Source organism: Camelina sativa, chromosome 1, assembly GCF_030686135.1.
Source record: "Camelina sativa cultivar CO46 ecotype springtype chromosome 1, ASM3068613v1".
Classification (NCBI taxonomy): Eukaryota; Viridiplantae; Streptophyta; class Magnoliopsida; order Brassicales; family Brassicaceae; genus Camelina; species Camelina sativa.
Genome location: NC_141880.1, coordinates 14641729 through 14666864, shown reverse-complemented (window position 1 = coordinate 14666864; position 25136 = coordinate 14641729). Strand labels below are relative to the sequence as shown.

Here is a 25136-nt window from a genome sequence, read left to right as displayed (position 1 = left end):
GTTGTCTCTAAGGAAGTAAGTGCAATGGTTCAGTGTAGGACTGCAGAGAAATTATCAGATCTCTGCAAAACGGTTTGCTCACTCACTTTGTGATCTAGGCTCAAGTATTAACTTGATGCAATATTCTGTTGCTGTGAAACTTGGGATGATAGAATTCAAGCCAACTCAGATTTCTCTTATCTTAGCTGATAGATCTAGAAGAATTCCTGAAGGCGTTTCAGAGGATCTTCCAATCAAGATTGGAAACTTCATGATTCCCACAGACTTAAAGGTGCTGAATTATGATAAAGAGCCTAAGGATCTTTTCATCTTAGGAAGATCTTTTTTGGCTACAGCTGGTGCCATCATAGATGTGAAGAAGGGACACATAACACTGAATGTAGAAGATTTGAGTATGAGATTTGAGATGAATAAGCTGAGGAGAGCTCCTACTATTGATAGACAAAATTTTTTCTGTTGAGAAAGTTTTTGCAACAAGAGCAACCGGCTCAGTGTCGATCAAAACCTCCTCTGTGTCGGTCGACACCCCTCCACGACTGATCCGAACCTTAACCAGAACTCAGGTCTCGCAGGACATCCTCTATGCTCCAATCCATAAGGTTGTTCCCAAACAGAAATGTCACCACTCCACACTCCAGAGTCTGCAGGTATGGCAAAGGTATGCATTTTCTTCACCCAAACCCCCTCCTATCATCAATAAGACCTTCAAAAATACAAAACTGTTTTGCAGTTAACCAAGCCACAAGATTATCGTAGAGCACTTGTTTCTTCTGTTGATGATTTTGCAGGACATAAAAGAAGCAAAACCATACCCAAGTGTCGCCCTGGTCCTGTTCCCCATGTCCTTGGTAGACCTCACTCTTCTAAAGCTTATACACCATCTTGGATGAAGAGGACATTTTCTTGGAGGCATTCACCGCCATGTTCTTATCTGCCGGGCGCCTGAGCTTCAACGCAGTCAATCTAATGACTGAAAACAAGCGCTCAGTGGGAGACAACCCACTTCTAGGTTTTTCTTTTCCTTTTGAGTCATTTTTCTTTTGACATTGAGTCAGTTTGTGTTTGAATTTTGTTTGAAATCATGAACTTTCTATCTATCATGTTATTTTTAACTTGTGTTTGAGTGTTTCTTAACAGAATAATCATCCAAGGATTGATCCATCAACACAACTAACTGCAACTAACAAGGAGTTACGGCCAAAAATACCATTTGTGATGAGTGTCGATCGACACTGAAATGGTGTCGGTCGACACCACTGGGTAACCCGAGAATCAGTTCATCTTTTCATTAAAATTTTCAATACATTTTTGTTTCTTTTTGCTTTCTTCTTACTTGAAAACACTGGGGACAGTGTTGTTTAAGTCTGGGGGAGGTTAGTACTAACTACTAACATAGTTTTGGTTTTTCGTGTGTCAAAACCGTATTTTTGTTTTTATTGAGTCAAATTTTTCAAAATTATGTTGGGAACAATGATGTTTCTCTTTAGTGTTTTGCCTTGACTGATTAATGCTGCAGATTGAATCCACTAATCCGACTAATGAAAAATCCAATGGCTGACCAGTAAACCAGAGACATCCCAATTTCCAACTGAATCCATAAAAGCCTGAGGTAACTTCTGCATTTTTATTTTTACCTCATCAAGGAGATTGATGCTCATAGAGCTTAACTCTTTGTTCATACCTGACAAGTAAGATTTCAAAAGAAAATGGTACTCCTCTCCCTTATTCAAGTTGAAAAGATTATTCCTGAGAGCTTTGTTTAGAAAAAAAAGAATAAAAGATGAGATAATTTTGATCAGTTTAGAGAGGGAGGTAAATTACTTGTGACCTCATTATTTTATTATTGAGTCAAATGATCACACAAAGTCTGGAAGCGAGGGGTAGGTAAATTACCGATGACCCCATTATTCGCCTACACCTTGAAGAAAAAAAAAAGAGAAGTTGCTAAAAAAAAACAGCAAAGCAAAACTCAAAGGAAGATAAGAATCGAATAAGTCTAGGGGAGAGGAAGAATACCATAGGTTGTAAAGTTATATCTTGCTTGTTATGGTATAGTACGGGAATGAGTCTAGAAGGTTCTTGACATTGATCTAACTGATGAGACCCATCGATGAAGGCTTAATGGAGGAAGTAGTGGAATTTGGTTTGAATTTAGGATGTTACGAATGTCAACGAAGAAGTACATGGTGGTTCGATTTGGATTTGTCTGCTAAGCATATGGATTATGGTTTGAATGATCATGGCATTACCTTAAAAGAAAATGAGTTCATGTGTTTTCAAACCTCTTTCACAGGTATGAGTTTATGTTTTGCTTGAGGGCAAGCAAAGACTAAGTCTGGGGGAGGTGATATATCATGGATTTTGTGGTTTTTAACCATGATATAAGGAGTCTTTTAGAGTTTTTGATGTGTTTTTAGGTTCTTTGAGAGTCTTTACAGGTTTTAAAGGATTTTGGCATGAAAGGAGCAAAATGGAGGATTTAGAGAGATTTTGGAGCAATTCATCAAGGAAGAGAAGTTGGATTCGATTCAGAGTGATGGTGTCGATCGACACCACCCTTGGTATCAGTTAAAACCCCTGCTTGTCTATGAGATAAGCCAGTTTTGGAAGTTTCACAAACTTACCAAAGTTTTCCATAATTGCAAGACAAGTTCCTGACGTGTTTTTAGACATATATATAGTGTTTTTAGGTTTTAAAAACCCTTAAGTGATTTTCTAGCAAGTTTTATTTTCTGAAACCCTGTGAGATTTTGAGAGCTTTTGGGAGAGAGAGATCTGAATTGCTTTGAAGAGAAGAATTCATAAACTTCCTCTTTACTCATTGAATTTCAATTGCTTATTATTCAGGATGATATTTTATGTTTCATTGAATATGTCTGAGTAGTTTGATTGTTAGGTTCAGGGTTTTTCATAGGGTTTTTATGGTTTATTAGATCTGTTTATTTAGGATTCATTATCTTTCTAGATCTTCATCATAGATTGTTCTTCATATTAATCCTTGATTGGCCATCTAGAATTAATATCTTAGGAAAATAAATTGATATGAGAATATAATTGATTTTTCTGATAAAACTTTTTGATGAGCAAAATTACTTCTTGAGATTTGATTTAATAAATTTGTGAACAATCTAAACATGTTTTCAAAGCTGTTTTTAACCTAGAATTTTACAAAGAGATTTGGATTTTCTGGTTTTAAATTTAGATAATATTTGCAGTGAAAACTGATTTATTTTACAGAAGAGTTTAGAGTTTAGATCTGATCTTAATTACTTGAATCCTATTTATTTATTGATTTAATATTTCATAATTACCTGAGAAATTCCCTAGACCTAGCTTTTTCATCCCTTGAATTTACAACAGTTTAATTAAATATTTTGCTTTGCCTTTTAATTTAAATAATCTTGTTTAGCGTAATAACAAAACTTTATAATTTATTGTGCAGACTTGAATCCTTGTGGAAATCGACTCCTAAGTATTACAATGATCTCTTAATTTGAGAGAGTAGAGGTTTAATTTGAGCATATCAATCAAAAAGAAAACAAAAAGACCGATAAAAGAATCACTACGTGTGAAAAAAATTCAATACAGAAACTAAAAAAAAAACAATTAAAAACAAAACCGACTTAAACCGAGTGATTAATATGTTACAATCTCATGACTCTGCTATTTATATGGATACACACACTGGACGAGAGGGTGGCTGTCGTTGTGACTAAACCCTAGCCGTCATCTGGCCTTATTATAATGGGCATTTTTGTTAATGGATCTCTCTAAATTAGCCCATGCGATTTCTTAGAATCTATACTAATAAAAAGTAAAAGCTATAAGCTCCTAAAGGCGTCCACCTAGGATTTTAAACCACCAATAAAGATTAGATATTTCATTAATTAATTTTTTAAAAATTTCCAGAATTTTCTATATTAAGAATTATTTTCAACAACTTATCAGGATTTGACATGTCATTCATTTACATTTTTTAAATTTCCAGAATTTTTTTAAAAAAGGAAAATTTTAAATTTATGGAAATAAAAGAACTATGTACAATATCCCACATCGGCTAGAAAATTTTTAAACAATGATTCAGAACCAGTATAAATAAGATTAATATGCTTCCAACAACGAATGAGCAGGAAAGCTTGATTTATTAGGCGTCTAAGTTAAAAAGTATATTCAGTTCGATCCAGTTTTTTATTTAATCAAATTAAAACTTTAAAAAGTTTCAAAAAATATATTATAATATTTAAAAAATTTAAAAGTTTTAATATTATAAATATTGAAACTTTTAAAATTTCTTAGCTTTTAAAAAGTTTTTAAATATTATAATTTTTAAATTTTAAAAGTTTAAAATATTATAATTATTTTAACTTTTTAAAAGGTTCAAAATTTATATTTCGAAACCTTTTAAAAGTTTAAAATATTATAAGTATTTATGTAAAACATAATTATCTTATTTATCTACGTTTGTGCTTTTTATTTTTTATGAGCTGTAAAACATATTTTTGTGTATGATTTTATAGATGAGTTGATATTCTTTCATTAATTTTTTATTTTTTATATTATTTTTTATTTTTATGAGAAAAAAAATGATTTTGTTCTTGGAGTTTGATGGATTAACAAGTTGTGTGATAGTCTAAAAAAAAGGTTTTTTAGTGGAAGAATGTGAAGAAGTTGACGAGGATGAAGAAGAAAAAGAGTATAGCGAAGAACCAGACGGTAAAAGTAATGATGACGATTACCACAAAATTTGACAATAGAAATGACAAGAAAAAATATGAAGAATAAGAAAACATTGAATAAAAAACACGAAAACATAGGTGGTAACGATCAATTAAATATGAAAACGAGTTAATTTCATGATGATAAAATTGTTTTGTTTTTCTGGTGGTCAAAGAAATGGTTTAGGATATGTGAAGTCATCAGTTTAATTCGCTTGGCCTTGATGTCGAGTTAAATTCATGATTTTTTTTAGTCGGATTTGATTTTATAACATAACTGATTTTTATATTTCAAAAAATTGTGTATCTGAAATTTTACTTTTTCCTTAATACTAAATTAAATTTTTTATAAGATAATATTTTACTACCGTCATCAATCATATATAGTTTTCATCAAAACATATCAAATATAGCCACGCGTAGCGTGGATTCAAAACCTAGTAAGATATAGAGTTACTGACAAGTGACTCGCTTCTGATCCTTGTATGATTTAAGAAGAGACTCATCAAAATGTTCTCACCCGTTTGTTTTGGCTTTGTGATGTTAATAGGATTACATATTTGTATCTCTTCTTCGACTTTAAATCTTTTACTTATGTCATTGTCCCTAATTAAAGACTAAATAGATACTGAGATTCAAGATTTTGATCATGCTATGAGAAAGTATAGACGTGAGACTATTTTATTAGTCATATTAGCTCAGATGATGAAATTTCAAGACCTTAAATAAAAACCTCAATCATATGCTTTTTACTGTTTCTATGATTAATTTTTTTTTGTCGTCTAAATTCCATATACTAGTTCACAGTTGAGAACTCTCTTATAAAGAGATACAGTGAGGAACTTACATGGGAAAAACAGAATTCGTGATCTCTTGCACATTTCGCAAGATGATCAGCAGAAATATTACCACTACAAGGGATATATCTAATAATAAACGAAAAAAATAAACTCCTGCAATACATGAAATTTATTGGCTCTATTTCGTCAATAAGCACTTCATCGCCCATAAAAGAGTCTCCAACTCGGCATGAATAGGAGAAAGACTTCTATGCGAGCCCTTCAATCATAAATGCCTCATTCTCCCTCCAAAAGTCATAATCTAACCGTGTCCACTTTGTGAATCTGACGCATGCCAAGACCTGTCAGTAAAACAAACCAAAACATCAGATGGAATACGCATAATCTCCATTGTGGACTCTGTCCCTGCTAAGAGATCTTCTCTCCGATTTGTTTGTTTTTTCCACAGTTTTCACATTTCTTCGTGGAAGTCGGCTGGTAAAACACAAACATTATAGATCTTTCAATATTGTTTTTTTTTCTATTCAACAGTGCAGTACAGCTAATGACGCTCCTCCACAGCCGTTGAATCACAGTGATAACGACCACCAAATCATCTATATCTGCTATTTTTCACCTAACCAAAGCAATATTGAAACGTTTCTTATTTTCACTTAAATAATGTCTTAAAAGTGTACAACACGAACTGTTCTTCTGTTTTTTATAATTAACTAATTTGGGAAATAATAATGATGTACAATTTGGAGCAAACGATTCTCTTTAACTAGAAAAAGTTTGATTCTCGTTCATTATTAAGTAATTAAATACCTTTTTCCATGAAACAATACTCCGTTAAGAAAATATATAGTTGATGATATAGTTCATGAGTTTGAATGGGGGATATATAAATAATAAACATAAGCCAATGAAAGCATTATAACCCGCGACCGGCAATATAAAATAACAGTAGCTAGTGTGCGATGATAAAGATAATCAAGATATATAAGATGGGATCATACTCATCATGTCCGTGTTAAAAAGCATTTCTTAAGGCATCTCGAGAGAGAGAGAGAGAGAGCTATGGAGGAGAAGCTGCTTCCGCGCAAAGGGATTCTCAAGAGCGAGGCTCTCCAAAAGGTCTTTTAGTCACTTTCTATATATTTTCTCCCTACTTGTTTTCTTTTTTTTTCGGATCCCACCCACAGTCTTGTTTGATCTGCAAAATTAAAGTTTACTAAGTTTTGTCCGATGAGATGAAGTTTTATTACCGTTTAACGATTAATATTTTCCGTGAATGCTAAATCAACCAATACATATTTTATATTTATACGGTTTGTGGTTGTGTATCAAACTTGTGTTTATGTGAGACAGTATATATTTGAAACGACGGCTTATCCAAGAGAGCATCAACAACTCAAGAAATTACGAGAAGCTACGGTGCACAAGTATGGCAATTTGTAAGTTGGCTCTACCTCTATAATCATAAGTTGGCTTGTGCTGATATTTTGCAAGAGTTTTATAGGATCATACTCTTAAAACTTTCGAACAATGATTACTAGCTACAGTTTCACTAGGAGTTGTTGTGTCCCCAAACCACAGTTTCATTGCTAAGACTGATAGAATATTTATATTAATCGATTATATTAATCGAATCATTTATTAGGATTATATTAAAATTACTATTGAAAAAAATGATTTTTTGTATGCATAGAAGCGAGATGGAGGTACCGGTTGACGAGGGGCATTTCCTATCGATGCTTCTAAAGATAATGAACGCCAAAAAGACGATAGAGCTTGGTGTTTTCACGGGTTATTCATTGCTCACGACGGCTCTTGCATTGCCTCATGATGGACATGTATGTACCTAGCAGTACTCCTTGATTTACTCAAAAATCAAATAAGCAAATATGATGGAAGCTAGCTAACATCTATGACACTCACAGATTACTGCAATAGACATCGACAAAGAAGCTTACGAGGTGGGTCTAGAGTTCATCAAGAACGCAGGTGTTGATCACAAGATCAATTTCATCCAATCTGATGTTCTTCAGGCTTTAGAGAAGTTGTTGACCGTACGTAATCCATTATTATTAGCAGTCATTTTATTTATTTTATTTTTATCATATATCACCCATTTTTTTTTTCTTTTTCTCTTTAGGCTTTTATTTTAATCTGATGAAATTGGTTTATGCGTGATGATTGGGCATAGGAGAATCCAAAACCGGAGTTTGATTTCGCATTTATTGACGCTGATAAACCAAACTATCCCAACATGTACGAGAGACTAATGAAGCTGGTGAAGGTAGGGGGAATCATAGCGTTTGATAACACACTGTTGTTTGGGTTTGTGGCAGAGGAGAAAGAAGATAGCGTGCCAGAGCATATGAGGGAGAACAGAACAGCCATTATGGAATTGAACAAGCGGCTTGCTGCTGATCCTCGCATCGAGCTCTCTCAAGTCTCCATTGGTGATGGAGTCACTCTTTGTAGACGCCTTGCATGAACTTAAATCAAAATACCAAATGTTCTTAGTTTGTTTTGCTTGGGATTTGAATCGTCCAGTGATTCTTGTGATGTGATTTGAATCATTTAATTTGATCAGTACCTTACGTTGCAGTTTTTATATATATGAGTGCATGCATGTATTTAAATCATATATATATATATATATATATATATCTATTTCAGAAAACCCAATATGCAAACAAAGAGCAGAGTAACAAACAAATAAGGAATTAAAGGTACACAAACAAATAAGGTGATGGTACTTCGTACACAAGCTAAGTAGGAATACGTACTAATTCCTTATTTGTTTGTTACTCGACGTACTAGTAACTACGCTCTTTGTGTGATTATTAAATCCATACTACTGTATGTAAATATATCTTTACTTACACAAACATAAGTTATAGTTGAATTTGTACGTATTCCTGCTTTGATTTGCATATAGCGTAGCCTTTTTTGTTTCACATATTAATATTTTTTGTCTTAACAATGTAATATTTTACATTTCCACGTCGAAATTGGTTTAGAAACACTAAACTTTTATACTCCATTATTGCTATGAATTATATATTGTTCTCTTCAACAGTATCATTGACCACACCACAGCGTCCTGTCACAATCCACATCTTGTCTACTGGCATTATAGTATATTTTAGAAATTTAATTAGTGTTGTAGTACAAACACTATTTATAATTGGCAAAATAGGTGAGATAGTGTTTGTGTGAGTGTGTATGTGAAATAGGAGAGTGATGTAGGATCCATTTGTGGGATTGAAAAATTGTGATAATTATTTAAATAGTTGTTAATATAATCTTTTTTAGGAATTTTTCAAATACAAAAAAAATCTATATTTTTTTCTTTATAATTTGATATGCATTTTGTTTAATAATTTTTAAATATATTATATATATCTTTTGTACCTGTACACTTTATTAAGTGTGTACACATTATTAAGTGTTTGTACACATTATTAAGTGTACGTATGTCTGTACACCTTATTAAATGCACAGATATTTACACACCTTATTAAATATACAAAAGTCTCTACATATTATTAAGTGTGTAGATGTAATGTGTACACTTAGTAATGTATAGAAACATTTGTACATTTAATAAGGTGTGCATATATTTGTACATTTAATAAGGTGTACAGACATCCGTACACTTAATAATGTGTACGGATACAAAATTTGTAAAAAAAATTTAACATTATCAAATAAAATCATCAAACAAAATACATATCAAATTATAAAGAAAAAATATATATTTTTATATATCTGATTTTTTTTTTGTTTTGAAAAGTCATATTACCAAAATATTTGAATAAATAGATATGATGGGTGTAATGACAAAATAAAAAAAAATAAAAAAATAGTTTTCCCTATTTCTCTCTCTCCCACACACACCATCTCATTTCTCTTTCTCTCTCACAATTTTATCTCACAAAAATTCTATCTCACAACTGGGACCCTGACTATTTCTCCAATTAAGAATAGTACATGTACAATATTTCTAATTAAGTTTGGAAAATATACTAAAATGCCAATAATCTCTTTATATAATTTGTTATCGTCGTGGTTGAAACTGACCACCAAATCAAACATGTTTCCTTTTTTCTAGATTTGCTAGTTTTCTTCTAATGAAAAGAATGCTATTTTTATAATTATTACTAGATTATAACCCGCGGGAGTAAATTTTTTTTTTGTTAATGCACTATTTTAATACTAATTTTGCTAATATACTCTTTTGTTAATTTTAGTGATTTAATATATAAATCATGGTATACCGCACAATAATTTTTCTTTACTACAATCTTAATGAAATCAGTTTGATTCGACATATTTTATATTGCTGTTGTTAAAATTTAATATGTTTAAATATTCATATAACTCGTTTGTGTAATTTTAAAATTTAATATGTTTAAATATTTATAATTTTTAAATTTTTTTTAAGTTTAGATTTATTAGTTATAAATTATAAACTTCTTAAAATTTTATAATTTACTATATACAGTAAATTTACTATATATGTATGTTGAACACACACTTTTTCTATTAATTGAGTAATATATGTTTGTTTAAAAAAATTCAAATCACAATATATGCAGGAAAAATATACCTTTTTAATTAATTTTATGTATTATGTGATGATTCACTACATTTAAATTTTAAAATCAAAAAGAGATGATAGGAGAATATTTTTTTAATTTGGAATAAATCTTCTAAATCTCTTTATTAATTATAAAACATTATATATAGATATTTAAAATATGTTAATTGTGTTTGGTTATAAAGATAGTAGAAAAAGTTAACTAAACATGGTTGGTAATGAATATAAGCATTAAATAGCATTCAATGTAAAATCTTTCCAAAAAAATATTTTTGAGCAAAAACTGCTGCAAAAATACTAGTATAGATTTCTTACAAGTGAGATGTCTTTAATTAAGAGAAAGAGATGCATTGTGAAATTATACTTTTCTTTAAACTTAATAGAATATTTAAAAATATTATAAATACCTCCACAAAAATTTTAAAATATCACTGATTAACATTTTAAAATTTTCAGAATTTTCTATATTGAATTTCTTTAAACGACCAACCGAGATCAAACATGTTAATATTTAAATTATTATAAATACTTAAAACTACAGAAAATTTTAACAATCATTAATATTTAAAAAAATTAAAATTTTATAAATATTTAATTTACATATAAATTTTAAAAATATTTGAAATATTAAAAATCTATTAAAAAATCAAACGTTTAAGTATTATTAAATATTATATATTTGATTTTAAAATATCTTGAAAATATCCTATTTATCTCCGTTTGCGCTTTATAGATGAGCTATATGTTAGAGAGATTTCAAAAAAGTGGATGTGATATGCCAACGGTGTTTGTTACGAATGGTCGACAATTTCAAAATTATCTCAAACAGTGCAGAGGTGAACCCGTCCGGCTATATGTGTGGTGATTAAAGAAAAATCTGGTGAAACCTTGTTCGAGGAAGTTAAACCGAACAACACTGAGGCTAAACCCAAAACCCCAAAATTCGTTCTAGATGATTTCGTTGAAGAGGTAGAGGAAATGGGAAAGAAAAACGAAGAGTATGAGAGTCGAAAGGGAGACGGTGAAGATAATGTAGGAAATGATGTAGTAGACGAAGAAGAAGATGATGAGGAGATCCGGAGATTTGATTATTGTGACGACAGCGATGGTGCAAGTTTAGGAGATGAAGACTATTGTACCCGCAACACTAACTCTGCTATTGAGAAGGAGGTTCGCAAAACAGAAATGGGAGTTAGTGATATAGCGGTTGGGAAAAAGTTTGAAAGCAAAGTTACGTTGGTGGCAAGATTGAAGGTTCTAAGCGTAGTAGAGAAATTTGATTATAATGTTCGTGCATCAACGCCCCGTTTGCTCATCGTTGAGTGTTTGGGGAGGTCAGCTGATGGTGGACGGTGGCATGATGTATATGCATGGAGGAGAGACCACAAATTTGACAGAGAGCACAGCGGCGACAACTCACTGAGCAGCAAAGATATGAAACAGATTGTTTAAAAGACTTTTATAAGGTTTTTATAAGATTTTATAAGGTTTTTATAAATTTTTTATATGGTATTTACAAGGTTTTTTTAAGGTTGTTATAAGGTTTCTTATAAGGTTTTTTCTAAGGTTTTTCTAAGTTTTCTTAGAAGGTTTTTTCAAAGGTTTTTTTGAAGGTTGTAATTTTTTTTTGGCTGGAAAGTTTTTGTCATAAACTTTTTTATCAAAAATATTTTTGGCAGAAATGTTTTCCGGAAATTTTTTGACTGGAAAATATGCCGAAAATGTTTTGGCGGGAAAATTTAGTTTTTCATTTTGTTGACAAAAATATTTTTTATATAGAGGTAAAATGGTCATTAAAAATGATAGAATGGCAAAAATGAAAATGACCAAAAGGGAGTATTTTTGAAAAACATATAGTGAAAAGAGTATTTATAAATTATAACAAATTCTCCTAAGTTTTTGGTTCACTTGTAATGGAGTTGGTTTGCGAGTTACAGAGAAAGGTCAAATTCAAAAAAAAAAAAAACTTAACATCCAAAAAAATAATCTTAGTTCGTAAAGTTGTCTCAGTTCATATTTTTCAAACGTTTTTTTAACAGTTATAGAATAACCTACAAATTGATAATTATTAATTTATATTTTAAAATATTAAAGATTAATTTATAGATAATATTATAAGATCACTATAAATTAATAACATATTATTTGAAACGACCTGACCCAATTTTTTTTTTAAATAATAAATAATAATAATAATAATAACTATGACTAGTGGTCCCATATCCACTAGCCACCAAACCACAATCACAAACAACAGCGAAATAACAATACCAATTAAATAACCAACAAACCAATAACCAATAATAAACCATAATTAAATAACCAATAACCAAACCTAACCATTTCAATGTCAAACAACAGGAAACAAGTAACCGGCAACCTAGCAAATTCTAAGTACCCAACTCTAGCAACCTAGCAACGCCAGACAACAACAAATTGAGTCCCTAGAACATCTTCCTCTTCATTGCCTTGATTCCATGATCACACTTTGCCTTTACCTGCACCACAAACACAACACTGGACATCTAGTGTCGACCAACACCACTTGGGTGTCGACCGACACCTGCTCGACACCCCCGAAACCCTAACGGTGTCGACCGACACCTCCACATGGTGTCGACCGACACTTACTAAGTTCCCAAGCCGTCCTCACGTTAGTGTCGACCGACACCACTGTCGAGCAGTGATTTCCTTCGAACAGAACCTCCGAATCTCGCCTCCAAACTGCTCCTTTTCGTCCCACACAATCCCAGGAACGAATCCAAGCCTCAAGAGCTACGAAAAACTCACATACAACCAAAACAAACAACCAAACAACACACAATATCACAGAAACAGAGATCTTAGCTTAGATAAGCCATGATCATGCACTCACCTTAGCCAACAAAGAGATCTAAGCCCAAAAGACGAAGCTACGACCACAAAAACCTTCCCACCATGTTCCTAGCCATGGATCTTCACTCTCACAGCAAGATCTCTCCAAAAACACTTTCAAATCTCACAAACTCTCTCTAAAACCTCAAGAACAGTTTCTCTCCTTTTTCTCTCAAAAAAACACAAAGCGGCAGACAAAATAAAACTCCAAAACCCTTCTGGTCGACAATTCCCTTATATAACCCGGTCCAATGGTTTTTTCTAAACCAAACCAGTTCAAATCGATAATTAAATCGATCTGGTCGAACCAGAATAAGTGGTGTCGACCGACACCACCATGAGTGTCGATCGACACCACCATGAGTGTCGATCGACACCTACCCCCAAAACGCTAAGTTTTGGTTCGAGGGTGTCCCAACAATATCAACTTTTAGAAATTTTAATGTATGTACAAATAACTGTCATATTTCATTATTTTACTCAATTTCACAAAATTAAATGTTATTTTAAATTTTGCATTATATTCTACTTTATATTTAATTTTACTATATTTTCAATAGGTTAATAATAAATATAAATAAACAATAATCATTTTCTACCATGATATGTTTCTTCATTTTCCTTGAATTTATATATATAGTAAGATATCGTTCTTTGTTTCATAAAAAAACTACTACATCTTTAGATTTTATATTTTCAGTTGACTTATATGTCTTCATTTTCAATATCCTTACCTCTTAAGTATTTTTGCACTCTCCCATCGAGTCTAACCATGGCAGATTGGCCGTTGCTTCCCATAGACTTACTAGAACTAATTGTTGGCCGTTTTGATACATCTTTCGAGATTGTCGTCTTCCGGTCTGTCTGCAGCTCATGGCGGTCTGTTGTTCCTTCGCCGCGTGATCCCGGCCGCTTAGTCAATAAAACTTATATCCCTCCAATTCTCCACTATTTATACACCTTCAGGGGAAAAGTTCGGTTTGGTAGCGATGATAAGTATTGGACATTCAAAAAGGTTCCAGTTAATCTCGTGAGATTCAAGACTCCCTTTGGTGATGACTATTTATTGGCAGGGATGTGTGAGCGAAACTCTGGGAAACCAATGTTGATGTCGTCGCCATTAGGATGTTATAGTCTTTTCACTCCCGAATGTAATATAATGTTGTTCAACTCTCTTTCAACTCAAATCATCCCTTTGTGCCATCAATACAAGGTTAGTTTTGATCCCTAATACTCTTTTTCTTTAGCATGAGTTCTCTTCTTTTTTTTTTTTTTTTTTTTTTAATGTGTGTCACACCAAATACAGATCTAACAGAGGTTAAAGTTTGTTAAATTTGATATGTCGAACTTCTCTTTAATTTAATTAGTTATTGCATGAGTTTCATGTCATTCATTGTATTACGTTTTTGTGATAATCTTGCTAAAGTACGTGTTCGGGATTCAATGTTGTATAAATCACATTCAGTAAATGAATATCCAAGTCATACTAGACATTGATACAATAATATCTTCATATCTAAGAGCGGTACCAGATCTAAATTAGCCATAAAAATTGCCTTGATATATATTATTACCCATCAATAAATGCACACGATTTTTTTATTTTTTTTTATTGGTCTTCGATTAAGCTTACATGGCCTTGGATGTAGATAAGCTTGGAGGTGTACAATTATTGTTTGGGATTCGTTGGTGAATGGGTAAGTTATTACAAAATGGTTGAATATCTTGAACTGAATACTGAAGATTGCAGAGATTTCAGATTGCTAGCTGAAATAGACGGTGAAATGATCATATTTAACAGCCTCGACTTGAGATGGACGAACATTTCGGTCACTCCTGAGAGATGTCAAGATATAGTTTCTTTTAAAGGAAAGTTTTATGTGGTTGATACAAGTGGATGGGACATGTCTTTGTAATCGAACCCTCTTTCGAAGTTTCAGAGATCCCATCGGTCACACGGTCGACTTACAAGTCTTCAAAAGAGAATCTGGTGAAGTCAGGAGAAGAGTTGTCGCTAGTGCAACAGTTCACACCAGGAGAATCTGATCAAGAAGAATATATCATCTATAATGGGTTCCCACTTGAAGTGTCTCATCTTGAACATATGTATACATGGTTCAGAGTCTTTAGGCTGGATGAAGAAGGCGGGAGGAAGAAGTGGGTTCAAGTTAATGACTTGAACGACCGAGTGGTCTTTCTTGGAGATCGGATCAATCTCTGCTGCTCGGTACAAAATCTTCCGGGTGCAAAGGAGAATTGCATTGTGTTCATTGATTCGAGAAATGGTATTATTAATGACAGTGAATCGATCCTTTTATTTGACTTAAGAACCAAAAGGACTAGTACTGCCTTTCGTGAATGCAAAGGCTACATGGGCGCATTTGGTGCAAATCTTGAATCTCTCGTATCTTGTGGAGTTTTGACTTTACCAAATCCATCAACAAGCATCTATGATATAATAAGTGATTCTATCTGGCTTACTAAGAATAAGTGTGAAGAAAAACAGATTAGAAAATTGTAAGCTTTCTGACATCGTTGAGAATCGGATTAAGGTTCGGTTCAAATAATTTGGTTTGGACTCAGTTTTCATTGCCCACTTAAAATATGATCGTTTTTTTTTGTTGTGGTTGTCTATCTGAATATTTTATTCATGTTTCACGAGAGGATGACACATTAGTTTTAAAATTTAAGCTGGTGTTGACACATCATTTAAAATCAATAGCCAATAGAATTATAACTAGAGATGTCAAGCGGACTCCATACCTGTGGGCCTAGCCCAAATAGTACTTTAGCGGGGCGGTATGGACACTAAATATTAAGCCCGTTAAAAAGCGGGCCTTGCGGGCCTTGCGGGCCTAGCCCAAACGGATTGCGGGTTTTAGCGGGTTATATCCACAGGTTGGCGGATTGGCCCGTGGTCTTCAAATATCAAATAAAAATAAATATTTAATATAGATACATAACTATTTTTATATAATTTTAAATATATATATTTTAAAAGGATGTGGTAATACAAAGAATTTAATGTAAAAAAATTAAAACATCTACAAAAAATTAATATAAACATTAATTTTACTTAAAATTGTTTTTTAAAATTATTATTTATTATTTTTACTTTATTTTAATATATTTTTTTTATTTTATTTTATTTATTAAAATATTATTTAGGCCCGCGGGCCAGCCCGCTAACCCTCTGGGCTTACCGGGCGGGCTTGGACATAACTTTTATGTTTGCGGGCTTAGCGGGCCAGCCCGTTCCAGTCCAAAAAATAGAAATTGCCCGCTGCGGATGGCCCATATGGGCGCGGGCTGGCCTTTTTGACACCTCTAATTATAACAAATAATACACATCAGCATTTTTAACCAGTAATAATCGTTTTCTATTCCATGTCACTTTCTCTCTTTTGAGCAAACCTAGTCACTCTTCCTTTGTTAGTTGTACAAAGATGTCGATAAAAGTTAGAAATCGAAAGCTTTCAACTTCTTCCAGCGATGTCTCATCTCGAGTTGTATCGTGATATCTGTCATGTCGGAGTTAACGAGATTTTGGCCCGAAATGGATCCCCGATTTCAGGCGTTTAAGGCTATGGATGGTCTTGGAAATATATAGTGAATCGAGTTGAAGGAATGAGCGATGATTAGACATTACTGGCTTAGGGACTCTAAACTCAAACCTAAACCCACCTTGAAGAACTTGATCGAGCATGCAGGTTGAAGCTAAAAAAAAGCATAAATATTAAGGAATCATATTTAGGGATTTCTGAAGAAGCTTCGTGGCACTCTAACTTCAGAAATTTTGCCTATGGCTACGGCGAAGGCTTACCATATTATCCCTCCGAGAGTGATCTCCACGTTGTCTTCTCATATAGTAAGTGTAGTTTGTGTTTCTGAAGTTTATATATCTTTAAATGGGTTTTTCTTATGCCTTTTTGTTTGTACAAATTGTAGATATTATAAAGTTGTTGATGCCAATCTTATTCAAGACAAGAGGACTAGTAAATCAGGGTTTTTCGTTTGCTGTTATGAAGATCAAAGAAGTACCACTCTTGTTATTGGTTATTGAAGCTCTTTTTTCGATGACTCTTGCACATTGTTTTTATGTGGATTTTGGTGTTGTAATTTATTGATTGAAGCTTTTTTGTTAGTTTTTGTGATTGCAGTAATTTGAATGGATCTGAAGTGTTGGCGAAGGTCATTAGGATGGATAAACCATTGTGGCAAATATGTTAAGTAAGAAGAAGATGATGAAGAGTATGCAGACCTTTTGAAAGGGAAGAGTGTACTCGTGGGGTTTCTTGCATCGTGTTTACTTGCAATCGATCTTGAATAAACCCTTTTATGTCGTGAGGTTCACTAAGAAGCAATAACTTGGAAAAATAAAGATGGACATCCTCCATGCAAACAATTTGTACTTCTCCTCAAACCTTCATAATTAAAATCTAAAACCAAAAATACTACCGATAACATTGTCAAAAACTATATTAATAATGACTTTTTTAATTACAAACGCAAAATTATCTAAAAATAATAAAAATAAAAACAAAATATAAAATAATCTCACGACGTAGCGTGGGTACTATCCTAATTTATAAAAACAAACTTGTTTAAAAAACAACTTATGTAGAAAACAAACTATAACAAACTTGGACCTAATTCTAATGCAGCCCATTACTGCTAAACCAATTGCTCGATTCAGTTTTTAAAATTTTTTCCAAATTGTCGATGTCTTCTTTGTCGTTAAACCATGGTCCGACTGTGTATGTGCGTTTACTCAATCATGCTCGATTTATTCTTCTTCGAACCACCATAATCCATGTGTTTCTTCTTCAAATCTTCTTAGTCGAGCCTAGAATATGTTCATCGAGGACTCAACCGTCATTCATAAATAAATAAAAAAGTTGAAGGGGTTATATCCGCGGATCTTCACACTGTGACAAGATCTGGTGATGTAGCAGTCATTCAAATCCTTACTCTACTCATCATTTTATATGGGTATGTTCTCTAATTCTCTAAAACCATATATCAGTTTTGTAATTTTGTTTTTCTTGTACCAAATTGAAAACAAGAGTGATAAGAGACGGTGAATTTGGTCAGAAGAAGAATATCAACTGCTTCACTTTTAATAGCAGGAGCATATGACAACACTACGATCTGGCTGTTCTCAAGTACTGGGGACCCGACACACCATCTTTTATTTTCCGGTAAACCAAAATAAAAAAAAAAAAAAAAAAACAGTTTGATTAGGTTTGATGATGCATGTTGCTAAAGAATTACTTTGGCTTCAATTTCCTTTATCTTGGTGGTGGTGAATTTAATTACTGGATTGATCAAAAATATATTAAAAAAAGATCATACTTTACCTAGGTTTTATTATTGATCGTTGATTAAATCATAGCTTGTGATTTTGTCCTATAAAAGAGACCCTTCTCCAGCCAGTTTAGGCAACGAGGATGAGCTCATTAAGCCACCCGATTCAGCTACTTCAACAACTGGTAAATTCACAAAATTGCTTATGTCACGAAATCATTGGCGTTTAGAAAAATTTAAGCATGGATTCAAATGCAAGATTGTATGGATGGCAAACCGTCGGGAATTGCTCACAAAGATGGTGGGTTCTGTTCTATCATTTTTTTTTTCTTATTCAAATGCATATCAGTAAATATACATCGGTTCATTTGTTACTTTAACGATCCTTACCAGGTATTCCCCTTCCTTAATATATTTCCTCATATGGATCCTTAAAACTCTACAAAGTAATTTTCCTTTAGAGTGGTCCTGTAATTGGTGTGTTTGGTTTGGTTTATCTTATGCTTTTCAAAAAATTGAATCGTTATTTGACACTGGCCTTCTGGTCAATAATTTGAATAAAACTTCGCCTTTCAAAACAAAATATTCTTGGGCCTTACAAAACTGCAGCCCTTCACAGTAAAATCAGTCTCAACAGAGGTTGATAAGGATATTTTGGCTGACGTGGCTTGGCGACTCAAAAGGCGATTTTTCTCATCTAGGGTTTCTTTGACTTTCTCAACACGTTTTGGCCGATGACGGCGGCTTCTCCTAGCCGGCCGGTGACTGTTCCACTCCTAGGGGAGGGGGGTGTATCTACGCAGAAAGAGGGGCTGCCACAGTTGGGCAGTTCTGGTTTGGAGGTTGACAAGGATCGATTGGAGGGTGTAAGAATTGATTTGGTGTCGCAAACTTTGGCGGGGGCTATTGAATCTAGTCAGGGGGTCTCTTCAATGGATATTGGAGAACCTCAAATTAAGAAGAAATCTTACGCTCGGGCTGCTCAGTGTTCGCGGCGACGTGAATTTACTCAGCAAACTATGGAATTGTCTGAAGTGAAAGGTCAAACAAGGGTAGTGGTTCCGAAGGAGGTTTTTGTGGATGCAAAACCCCTATGGGAAGACTTTCTGATTGGTAAGTTTTTGAGTTTGAAAGCGCCGCATATGGAGAAAATTCATATGATAGTTAATAAGATTTGGAGATTGGGTGACATGTCCTCTCTTATTGATGTGTATGAAGTTAACGACACTACTGTTAAGTTTCGAATTCGTAATGAGGCTATGCGGCGTCGGATTCTTTAATAGAGGCATGTGGAATATCATGGAAATTCTCATGCTTGTGTCTAAGTGGACACCTTTTGCGGAAGAAGCACAACCAGCAATGCGCTCCATACCACTTTGGGTGACTTTGAGAAATGTTCCACCAACGATGTTCACGGAGAAAGGATTGGAATATCTCTTTAGTGCAGTGGAGAAACCCATTCGTTTGCATCCTGAGATAGAAGCCTGCGCTACTTTTGACGAAGCACAAATGTTAGTTGAGGCGGATTTAACAAGAGAACTCCCACGTGAGTATATTTTTATGGGAGAGGACACTACAAGAAAATGTCACATATATAGCGTCCGGAAAACGTTATAAGAGGATCGCATAGCGTTATGACAAGCGTTGTGTCTGCGCCCGTTATAATAGATATGGCACTTTACATAGCGGTTTTACCTTATGTTATATCAGTTATTTTTTATATTGTGTTTTCTTTATTGTTATTGTATACTTTATAATAGCAATTAATCTTCGTTATTATTTATTGTTTCATAGCATTTGTTTTGTATTATTATTTTGATTGTACCCCAGATTTTGTTTTTCTTATATTAATTAGCTCTGTTATATTTTGCTTAACTGTAACTTCTAAAAACATAATATAGTGTTTACAATTATCCAAACGCTATCTAAAATACGCCAGTATGTTAACTATAGCATAAAGGAAAAAAACGCTATATTCATGTGCTATCTTTACGACATTTTCTTGTAGTTGGAGGATGGTGAGTTGGAATCAACAGTGACATATTCTTACCCTTGGTTGTCTCCTAGATGTACTGTCTGCAGAAAATGGGGACATTTATGTTCGACTTGTCTTGTTGCTAAACCTACTTCTGATCCTCTTCCCTCAATGGAGGAGGGTGTAACGATTACAACGACAACCACAACTTCGTCAGCGGTTGTGGTTGCACCAGTAGACCTGTCTACAGTTCTATCTGTTCCCAACACAGCTGGGGAATTGGCTAAGGGCGCTGTAGAGAACGAGTAGGGTTGGATAACACCACATACTAGTTTGAGCCCAGGAAAGAAGCAGGTTGTCTTAAAGATTGATCCGATAACTCGCTCTTCTAATACTTTTGCGGTATTGGAGGAAACAGAGGAATCAGAGGAAACAGAGAAAGCAGAGGATGTGGAGGAAACAGAGAAAACAGAGATGCCGAGTAAGGATACGGAAAATGAAATGGGGCGGAACAAAGAGGAGGTTGTAGCTCAGTCTCATTTCGTTGGTGAGTCCATCAAGTTTCCGATGGACTCAGAGCAAGAGGATAAGACTCGTTATACAACCAGTGCATCCTGGATTTGTCCCTCTCTCCCGCGGGACTCTAAGACGGCACATAAGGTGATTCAACCAGCTTCTTCTCAATCATCTAGGATTCCTCCTAGGGATCAGAGAAAGAAAAATACTCATAAATCAAATTAATGTCCATGTTCTTTTGGAATGTGTGCGGTATAAATAAATCTACAAAGCATTCCGTAATAAAGAAGTGGGTGGATGATGGAAAGTTTCAATTTGGAGGTTTGTTAGAGACTCGAGTAACAGAAGGAAAAGCTCTGCGACTGGGGAATAAGGTGTTCAAGGACTGGTCTTTATTGACTAATTATGAGCATCATCCTTTGGGGCGTATTTGGGTTGTTTGGAGGGGTAATGTGAGAGTTACTCCGTTCTATAAAATTAGTCAACTTATAACGTGTTCAGTAAAACTAGAAGAGCAGGAGGAGGAATTTTTTTGCTCTTTTGTTTATGCGGCAAACAATGTTGAAGGTAGGAAGGAGTTGTGGACAGATTTAAGAGCACATCGTGCTTCTCCAATTGTTTGTAACAGGCCTTGGTTGGTTTTGGGAGACTTTAATGTGACTTTGGAGCTAGATGAGCACTCGGAGGTGGACACTCGTCCAACTCTCTTCCCGGGGATGCATGATTTTCGTTCACTGGTAAATGATTGTCAGTTCAAGGATTTGGCTTATCATGGGCCGTTATTTACATGGAGCAATAAACAGGATGGTAACTTGATTTCAAAAAAATTTGGTCAATGACAACTGGTCTTCCTCTTTTCTTCAATCTTACAGTGTGTTCGAGGCTGGAGAAATATCTGATAATTTACGTTGTAGAGTTCATTTAAGTGGGGTTGCTGGTACTAGTATCTTCCGAAGACCTTTCAAGTTTGTGAATGGAATTGCTGAAATGGAGGAGTTTAAGCCTCTTGTCAAAGAGTTCTGGGAGGACACGGAAGGGATCTATTTGTCAACCTCATCTCTTTACCGGTTTTCAAAGAAACTCAAGTTTTTAAAACCGCATATCCGATGTTTGGCAAGGAAGAAGCTGAGCAACTTGTCAAAACGGACTAAAGATGCGTTGGAGGAGTTGTGTCGGAAGCAGGAGGCCAACCTAGCTTCCCCCTCTGTCTCTGCTACGGAAGAAGAGAAAGAGGCTTACGCACGATGGGACCATGTCTCTGTTCTTGAGGAGAAGTTTTTAAAACAACATTCAAAATTGAACTGGCTCCAAGTGGGAGATCGAAACAATAAGGCTTTCCATCGTGTCGTGGCTACTCGAGAGGCTGTGAATATGATGAGGGAAATTGTATTTCAAGATGGACGACTGTTAAAGACCACTAAGGATATCAAAGCGGAGGATGTGTCTTTCTTTCAATCCTTTCTCCAAACTATACATGCTGACTATGAGGGGATGTCAGTGGATTGTCTTGCTGATTTGTTGTCATTCCGTTGCGCAGATGAAGATTGTCGCTGGCTCAATAGGGTTATCACAGGGGAGGAGATAAAAAAGATTTTGTTTGCTATGCCAAGTGATAAGTCACCGGGTCCGGATGGCTATACAATTGAATTTTATAAAGCTGGTTGGGACATTATTACTTCTGAGTTTGTTGTTGCGGTCCAGTCTTTTTTTGCCAAAGGTTTCCTACCAAAGGGACTCAATGCCACGATACTAGTCTTAATACCGAAGAGGAAGGATGCCAAAGAGATGTGAGATTATCGGCCAATTTCCTGGTGTAATGTTCTTTACAAGGTTATCTCGAAGGTTATAGCTAACAGACTTAAGCGTATCTTTCCTAAGTTCATTGTTGGGAACCAATCCGCGTTTTTGGCTGATCGGTTACTTATTGAAAATGTACTCCTTGCTACAGAGCTGGTGAAGGACTATCACAAAGATAATATCTCAACAAGGTGTGCGGTGAAAGTGGATATTTCGAAGGCTTTTGATTCCGTTCAGTGGTCTATTCTGTTCAATGTTTTAACTGCTTTGCAATTTCCACCTACATTTATCCATTGAATCTCTCTCTGTGTCACTATGGCTTCATTCTCGGTTCAGGTAAATGGAGAGCTTGCGGGCTATTTTCGTAGTGCTAGGGGCCTGCGTCAAGGCTGCTCGCTCTTGCCCTACCTGTTTGTCATCTGTATGGATGTTCTATCCAAGATGTTGGATAAAGCTACTGCTTCGCAGGACATTGGATATCACCCGCGGTGCAAAAATCTACGGTTAACGCATCTTTGTTTTGCGGATAACCTTATGATATTATCGGATGGTAAGGTCCGATCTGTTGATGGTATTGTCCAGGTTTTGAATATTTTTGCTAAGCGTTCAGGCCTAACCATTAGTATGGAGAAAACAACTTTGTATCTTGGAGGAGTCTCCCCGGATAATACTGCACTTTTGGGCAATCGGTATGGTTTCGGATTGGGACAGCTTCCTGTTTGATATCTTGGACTCCCTTTAGTCCCTCGACGACTCACTACAACGGACCTCTCCCCTTTGTTTGATCAAATTCGTAACAGGGTAAAAACATGGACAGCACGCAATCTCTCCTTTGCATGTCGTCTCGATCTCATACGCTCGGTGTTGTGGTGTACAGCAAGTTTCTGGATGAGTGCTTTTAGGCTTCTGCGGGAAAGCATTCGAGAATTAGATAGTATATGCTCAGCTTTCTTATGGTCTGGCCTGGCTCTGAATGCTAAGAAGGCAAAGTTTTCATGGACTGATGTGTGTAAACCTAAGTGTGAGGGTGGACTAGGATTGAGATCATTGAAGGAGACAAATGATGTGAGTTGCTTAAAGTTAATATGGTGGTTGGTCTCTGGTGGGGATTCGTTATGAGTTAAATGGTCACACATGAATTTATTTAAGGGTGGCTTTTTCTGGTCTGTTAAACCTGCATCTCTCTCAGGCTCCTGGATGTGGAAACATTTGCTAAAATATCGCGACTTGGCTAAAACTTTTGCAAAAGTGGAGGTCAACAATGGAACTCTCACATCGTTCTGGTATGACAACTGGTCGGCTCATGGTTATCTGTTGGATAAAGTTGGTTCACGAGGTATGATTGACTTGGGGATAAGAGAACATATGTCTCTCCATGAGGCTTGGTATGGTCGGCGATGACGGGCTCACCGAGTGGCGTTGTATAATGAAATTGAAGATGCTCTGCACCAAGCGTTTCAGACTCGAACTACCTCTCGGGCTGATCGGGTCTTATGGCGAGGTAAAGGGGATGTTTATAAGGACACATTCTCGACTAGGGATACTTGGAACCATATTAGAACAACCTCCAACCTGGTTGCTTGGCATAAGGATGTTTGGTTTGCTCATGAAACGTCTAAATATTCATTCTGTACTTGGCTTGCAGTACACAACCGACTATCCACATGTGATCGAATGGTTTATTGGCGTAATGGCAGTAATGTGAGTTGTGTTTTTTGTTCTACTCAGGTGGAGACGAGAGAACACTTGTTCTTCTCATGTCCATATACAGCTGCAGTTTGGTCCGGTATAGTGCAAACACTATACAACACCCACTTTACTACTTCTTGAATTCCGCTTATTGATTTCATCTCTGCCACTCAAGCTGATCGGGTGTATGGTTTCTTTATTCGTTACACTTTTCAACTCACCGTTTACTCTGTCTGGCGGGAACGTAATGCTAGGCGGTATGGGGAAGTTCCTACTCCTGAGCTAACTCTTATTGGCTGGCTTGACAAGCAAATTAGAGCTCAACTTCTCGCTATTAAACGTATGGGGGACCGACACTATGCTCTCGGTATGCAGAGATGGCTCGCCACACGCTACTAAGGAGAAAGACTACATTATGCTAGCACTTTTTTAAAATTTTGGCACAAACAAATATTTTTTATCCAACCGCTGATGTAACACGCTATTGTTTTATTTGAATATAATTTAACATTTATTCAAAAAAAACAAAAAAAAATCAGTCTCAACCCATGTGGTTTTACTAAGACTTTTTCCTTTATGCGAACTCCTTCTCTTCAAAACGTTTGCCAAATGACATTGTAACTGTCGAAAGACCTATGTTGCGTGCTTTAATTTAACATAAATTGTGTCATTTACTGTTCTTCGAAAATGGCCACTCACCATAGGCTACCCGTACTCTCTCGTCTTCACCATAGCCATTCAAAAGTAATTGTCACCCTCGTAAGTACCTTATACCTATAAATACATAATCATTTGCTCGCACCAAAACATTCCACCTAATATTTTACTATTGATCCCTGACATCTCCATTTTTTTTTTTTTAAACCAAC

At 34.9% G+C, this 25136-nt stretch overlaps 1 protein-coding gene, 1 long non-coding RNA gene and 2 pseudogenes across 3 annotated transcripts; all 4 read left to right on the top strand.

The window, feature by feature from the left end:
- The first annotated feature begins 6223 nt into the window (after positions 1 to 6223).
- Positions 6224 to 8117, top strand: LOC104792090 (putative caffeoyl-CoA O-methyltransferase At1g67980). Its single transcript, XM_010518136.3, has 5 exons — positions 6224 to 6631; positions 6866 to 6951; positions 7206 to 7350; positions 7438 to 7566; positions 7704 to 8117. The coding sequence occupies exons 1-5, from the start codon at positions 6575 to 6577 to the stop codon at positions 7995 to 7997; spliced, it is 711 nt and encodes a 236-aa protein (XP_010516438.1). The 5' UTR covers positions 6224 to 6574; the 3' UTR covers positions 7998 to 8117.
- Positions 8118 to 13641: 5524 nt separating this feature from the next.
- LOC104708548 (putative F-box protein At2g16290) lies at positions 13642 to 15565 on the top strand (annotated as a pseudogene). Its single transcript, XR_015596135.1, has 2 exons — positions 13642 to 14196; positions 14633 to 15565. The product of XR_015596135.1 is annotated as a putative F-box protein At2g16290 (transcript).
- A 2151-nt stretch (positions 15566 to 17716) lies between these two features.
- On the top strand, positions 17717 to 18375 carry LOC147949935 (uncharacterized). Its single transcript, XR_015596133.1, has 2 exons — positions 17717 to 17975; positions 18113 to 18375. It is a non-coding gene; the product is annotated as an uncharacterized LOC147949935 (long non-coding RNA).
- A 1202-nt stretch (positions 18376 to 19577) lies between these two features.
- Positions 19578 to 24666, top strand: LOC147949934 (uncharacterized; annotated as a pseudogene).
- The last annotated feature ends 470 nt before the right edge of the window (positions 24667 to 25136 follow it).

What these genes read in the sequence shown, in the direction of transcription:
- LOC104792090 (XM_010518136.3), top strand. Translation starts at nt 6,575, where the DNA reads ATGGAGGAGAAGCTGCTTCCGCGCAAAGGGATTCTCAAGAGCGAGGCT. An exon ending in AGAGCGAGGCTCTCCAAAAG is followed by an intron (nt 6,632 to 6,865) that starts GTCTTTTAGTCA and finishes TATGTGAGACAG; the next exon opens with TATATATTTGAAACGACGGC. An exon ending in GTGCACAAGTATGGCAATTT is followed by an intron (nt 6,952 to 7,205) that starts GTAAGTTGGCTC and finishes TTGTATGCATAG; the next exon opens with AAGCGAGATGGAGGTACCGG.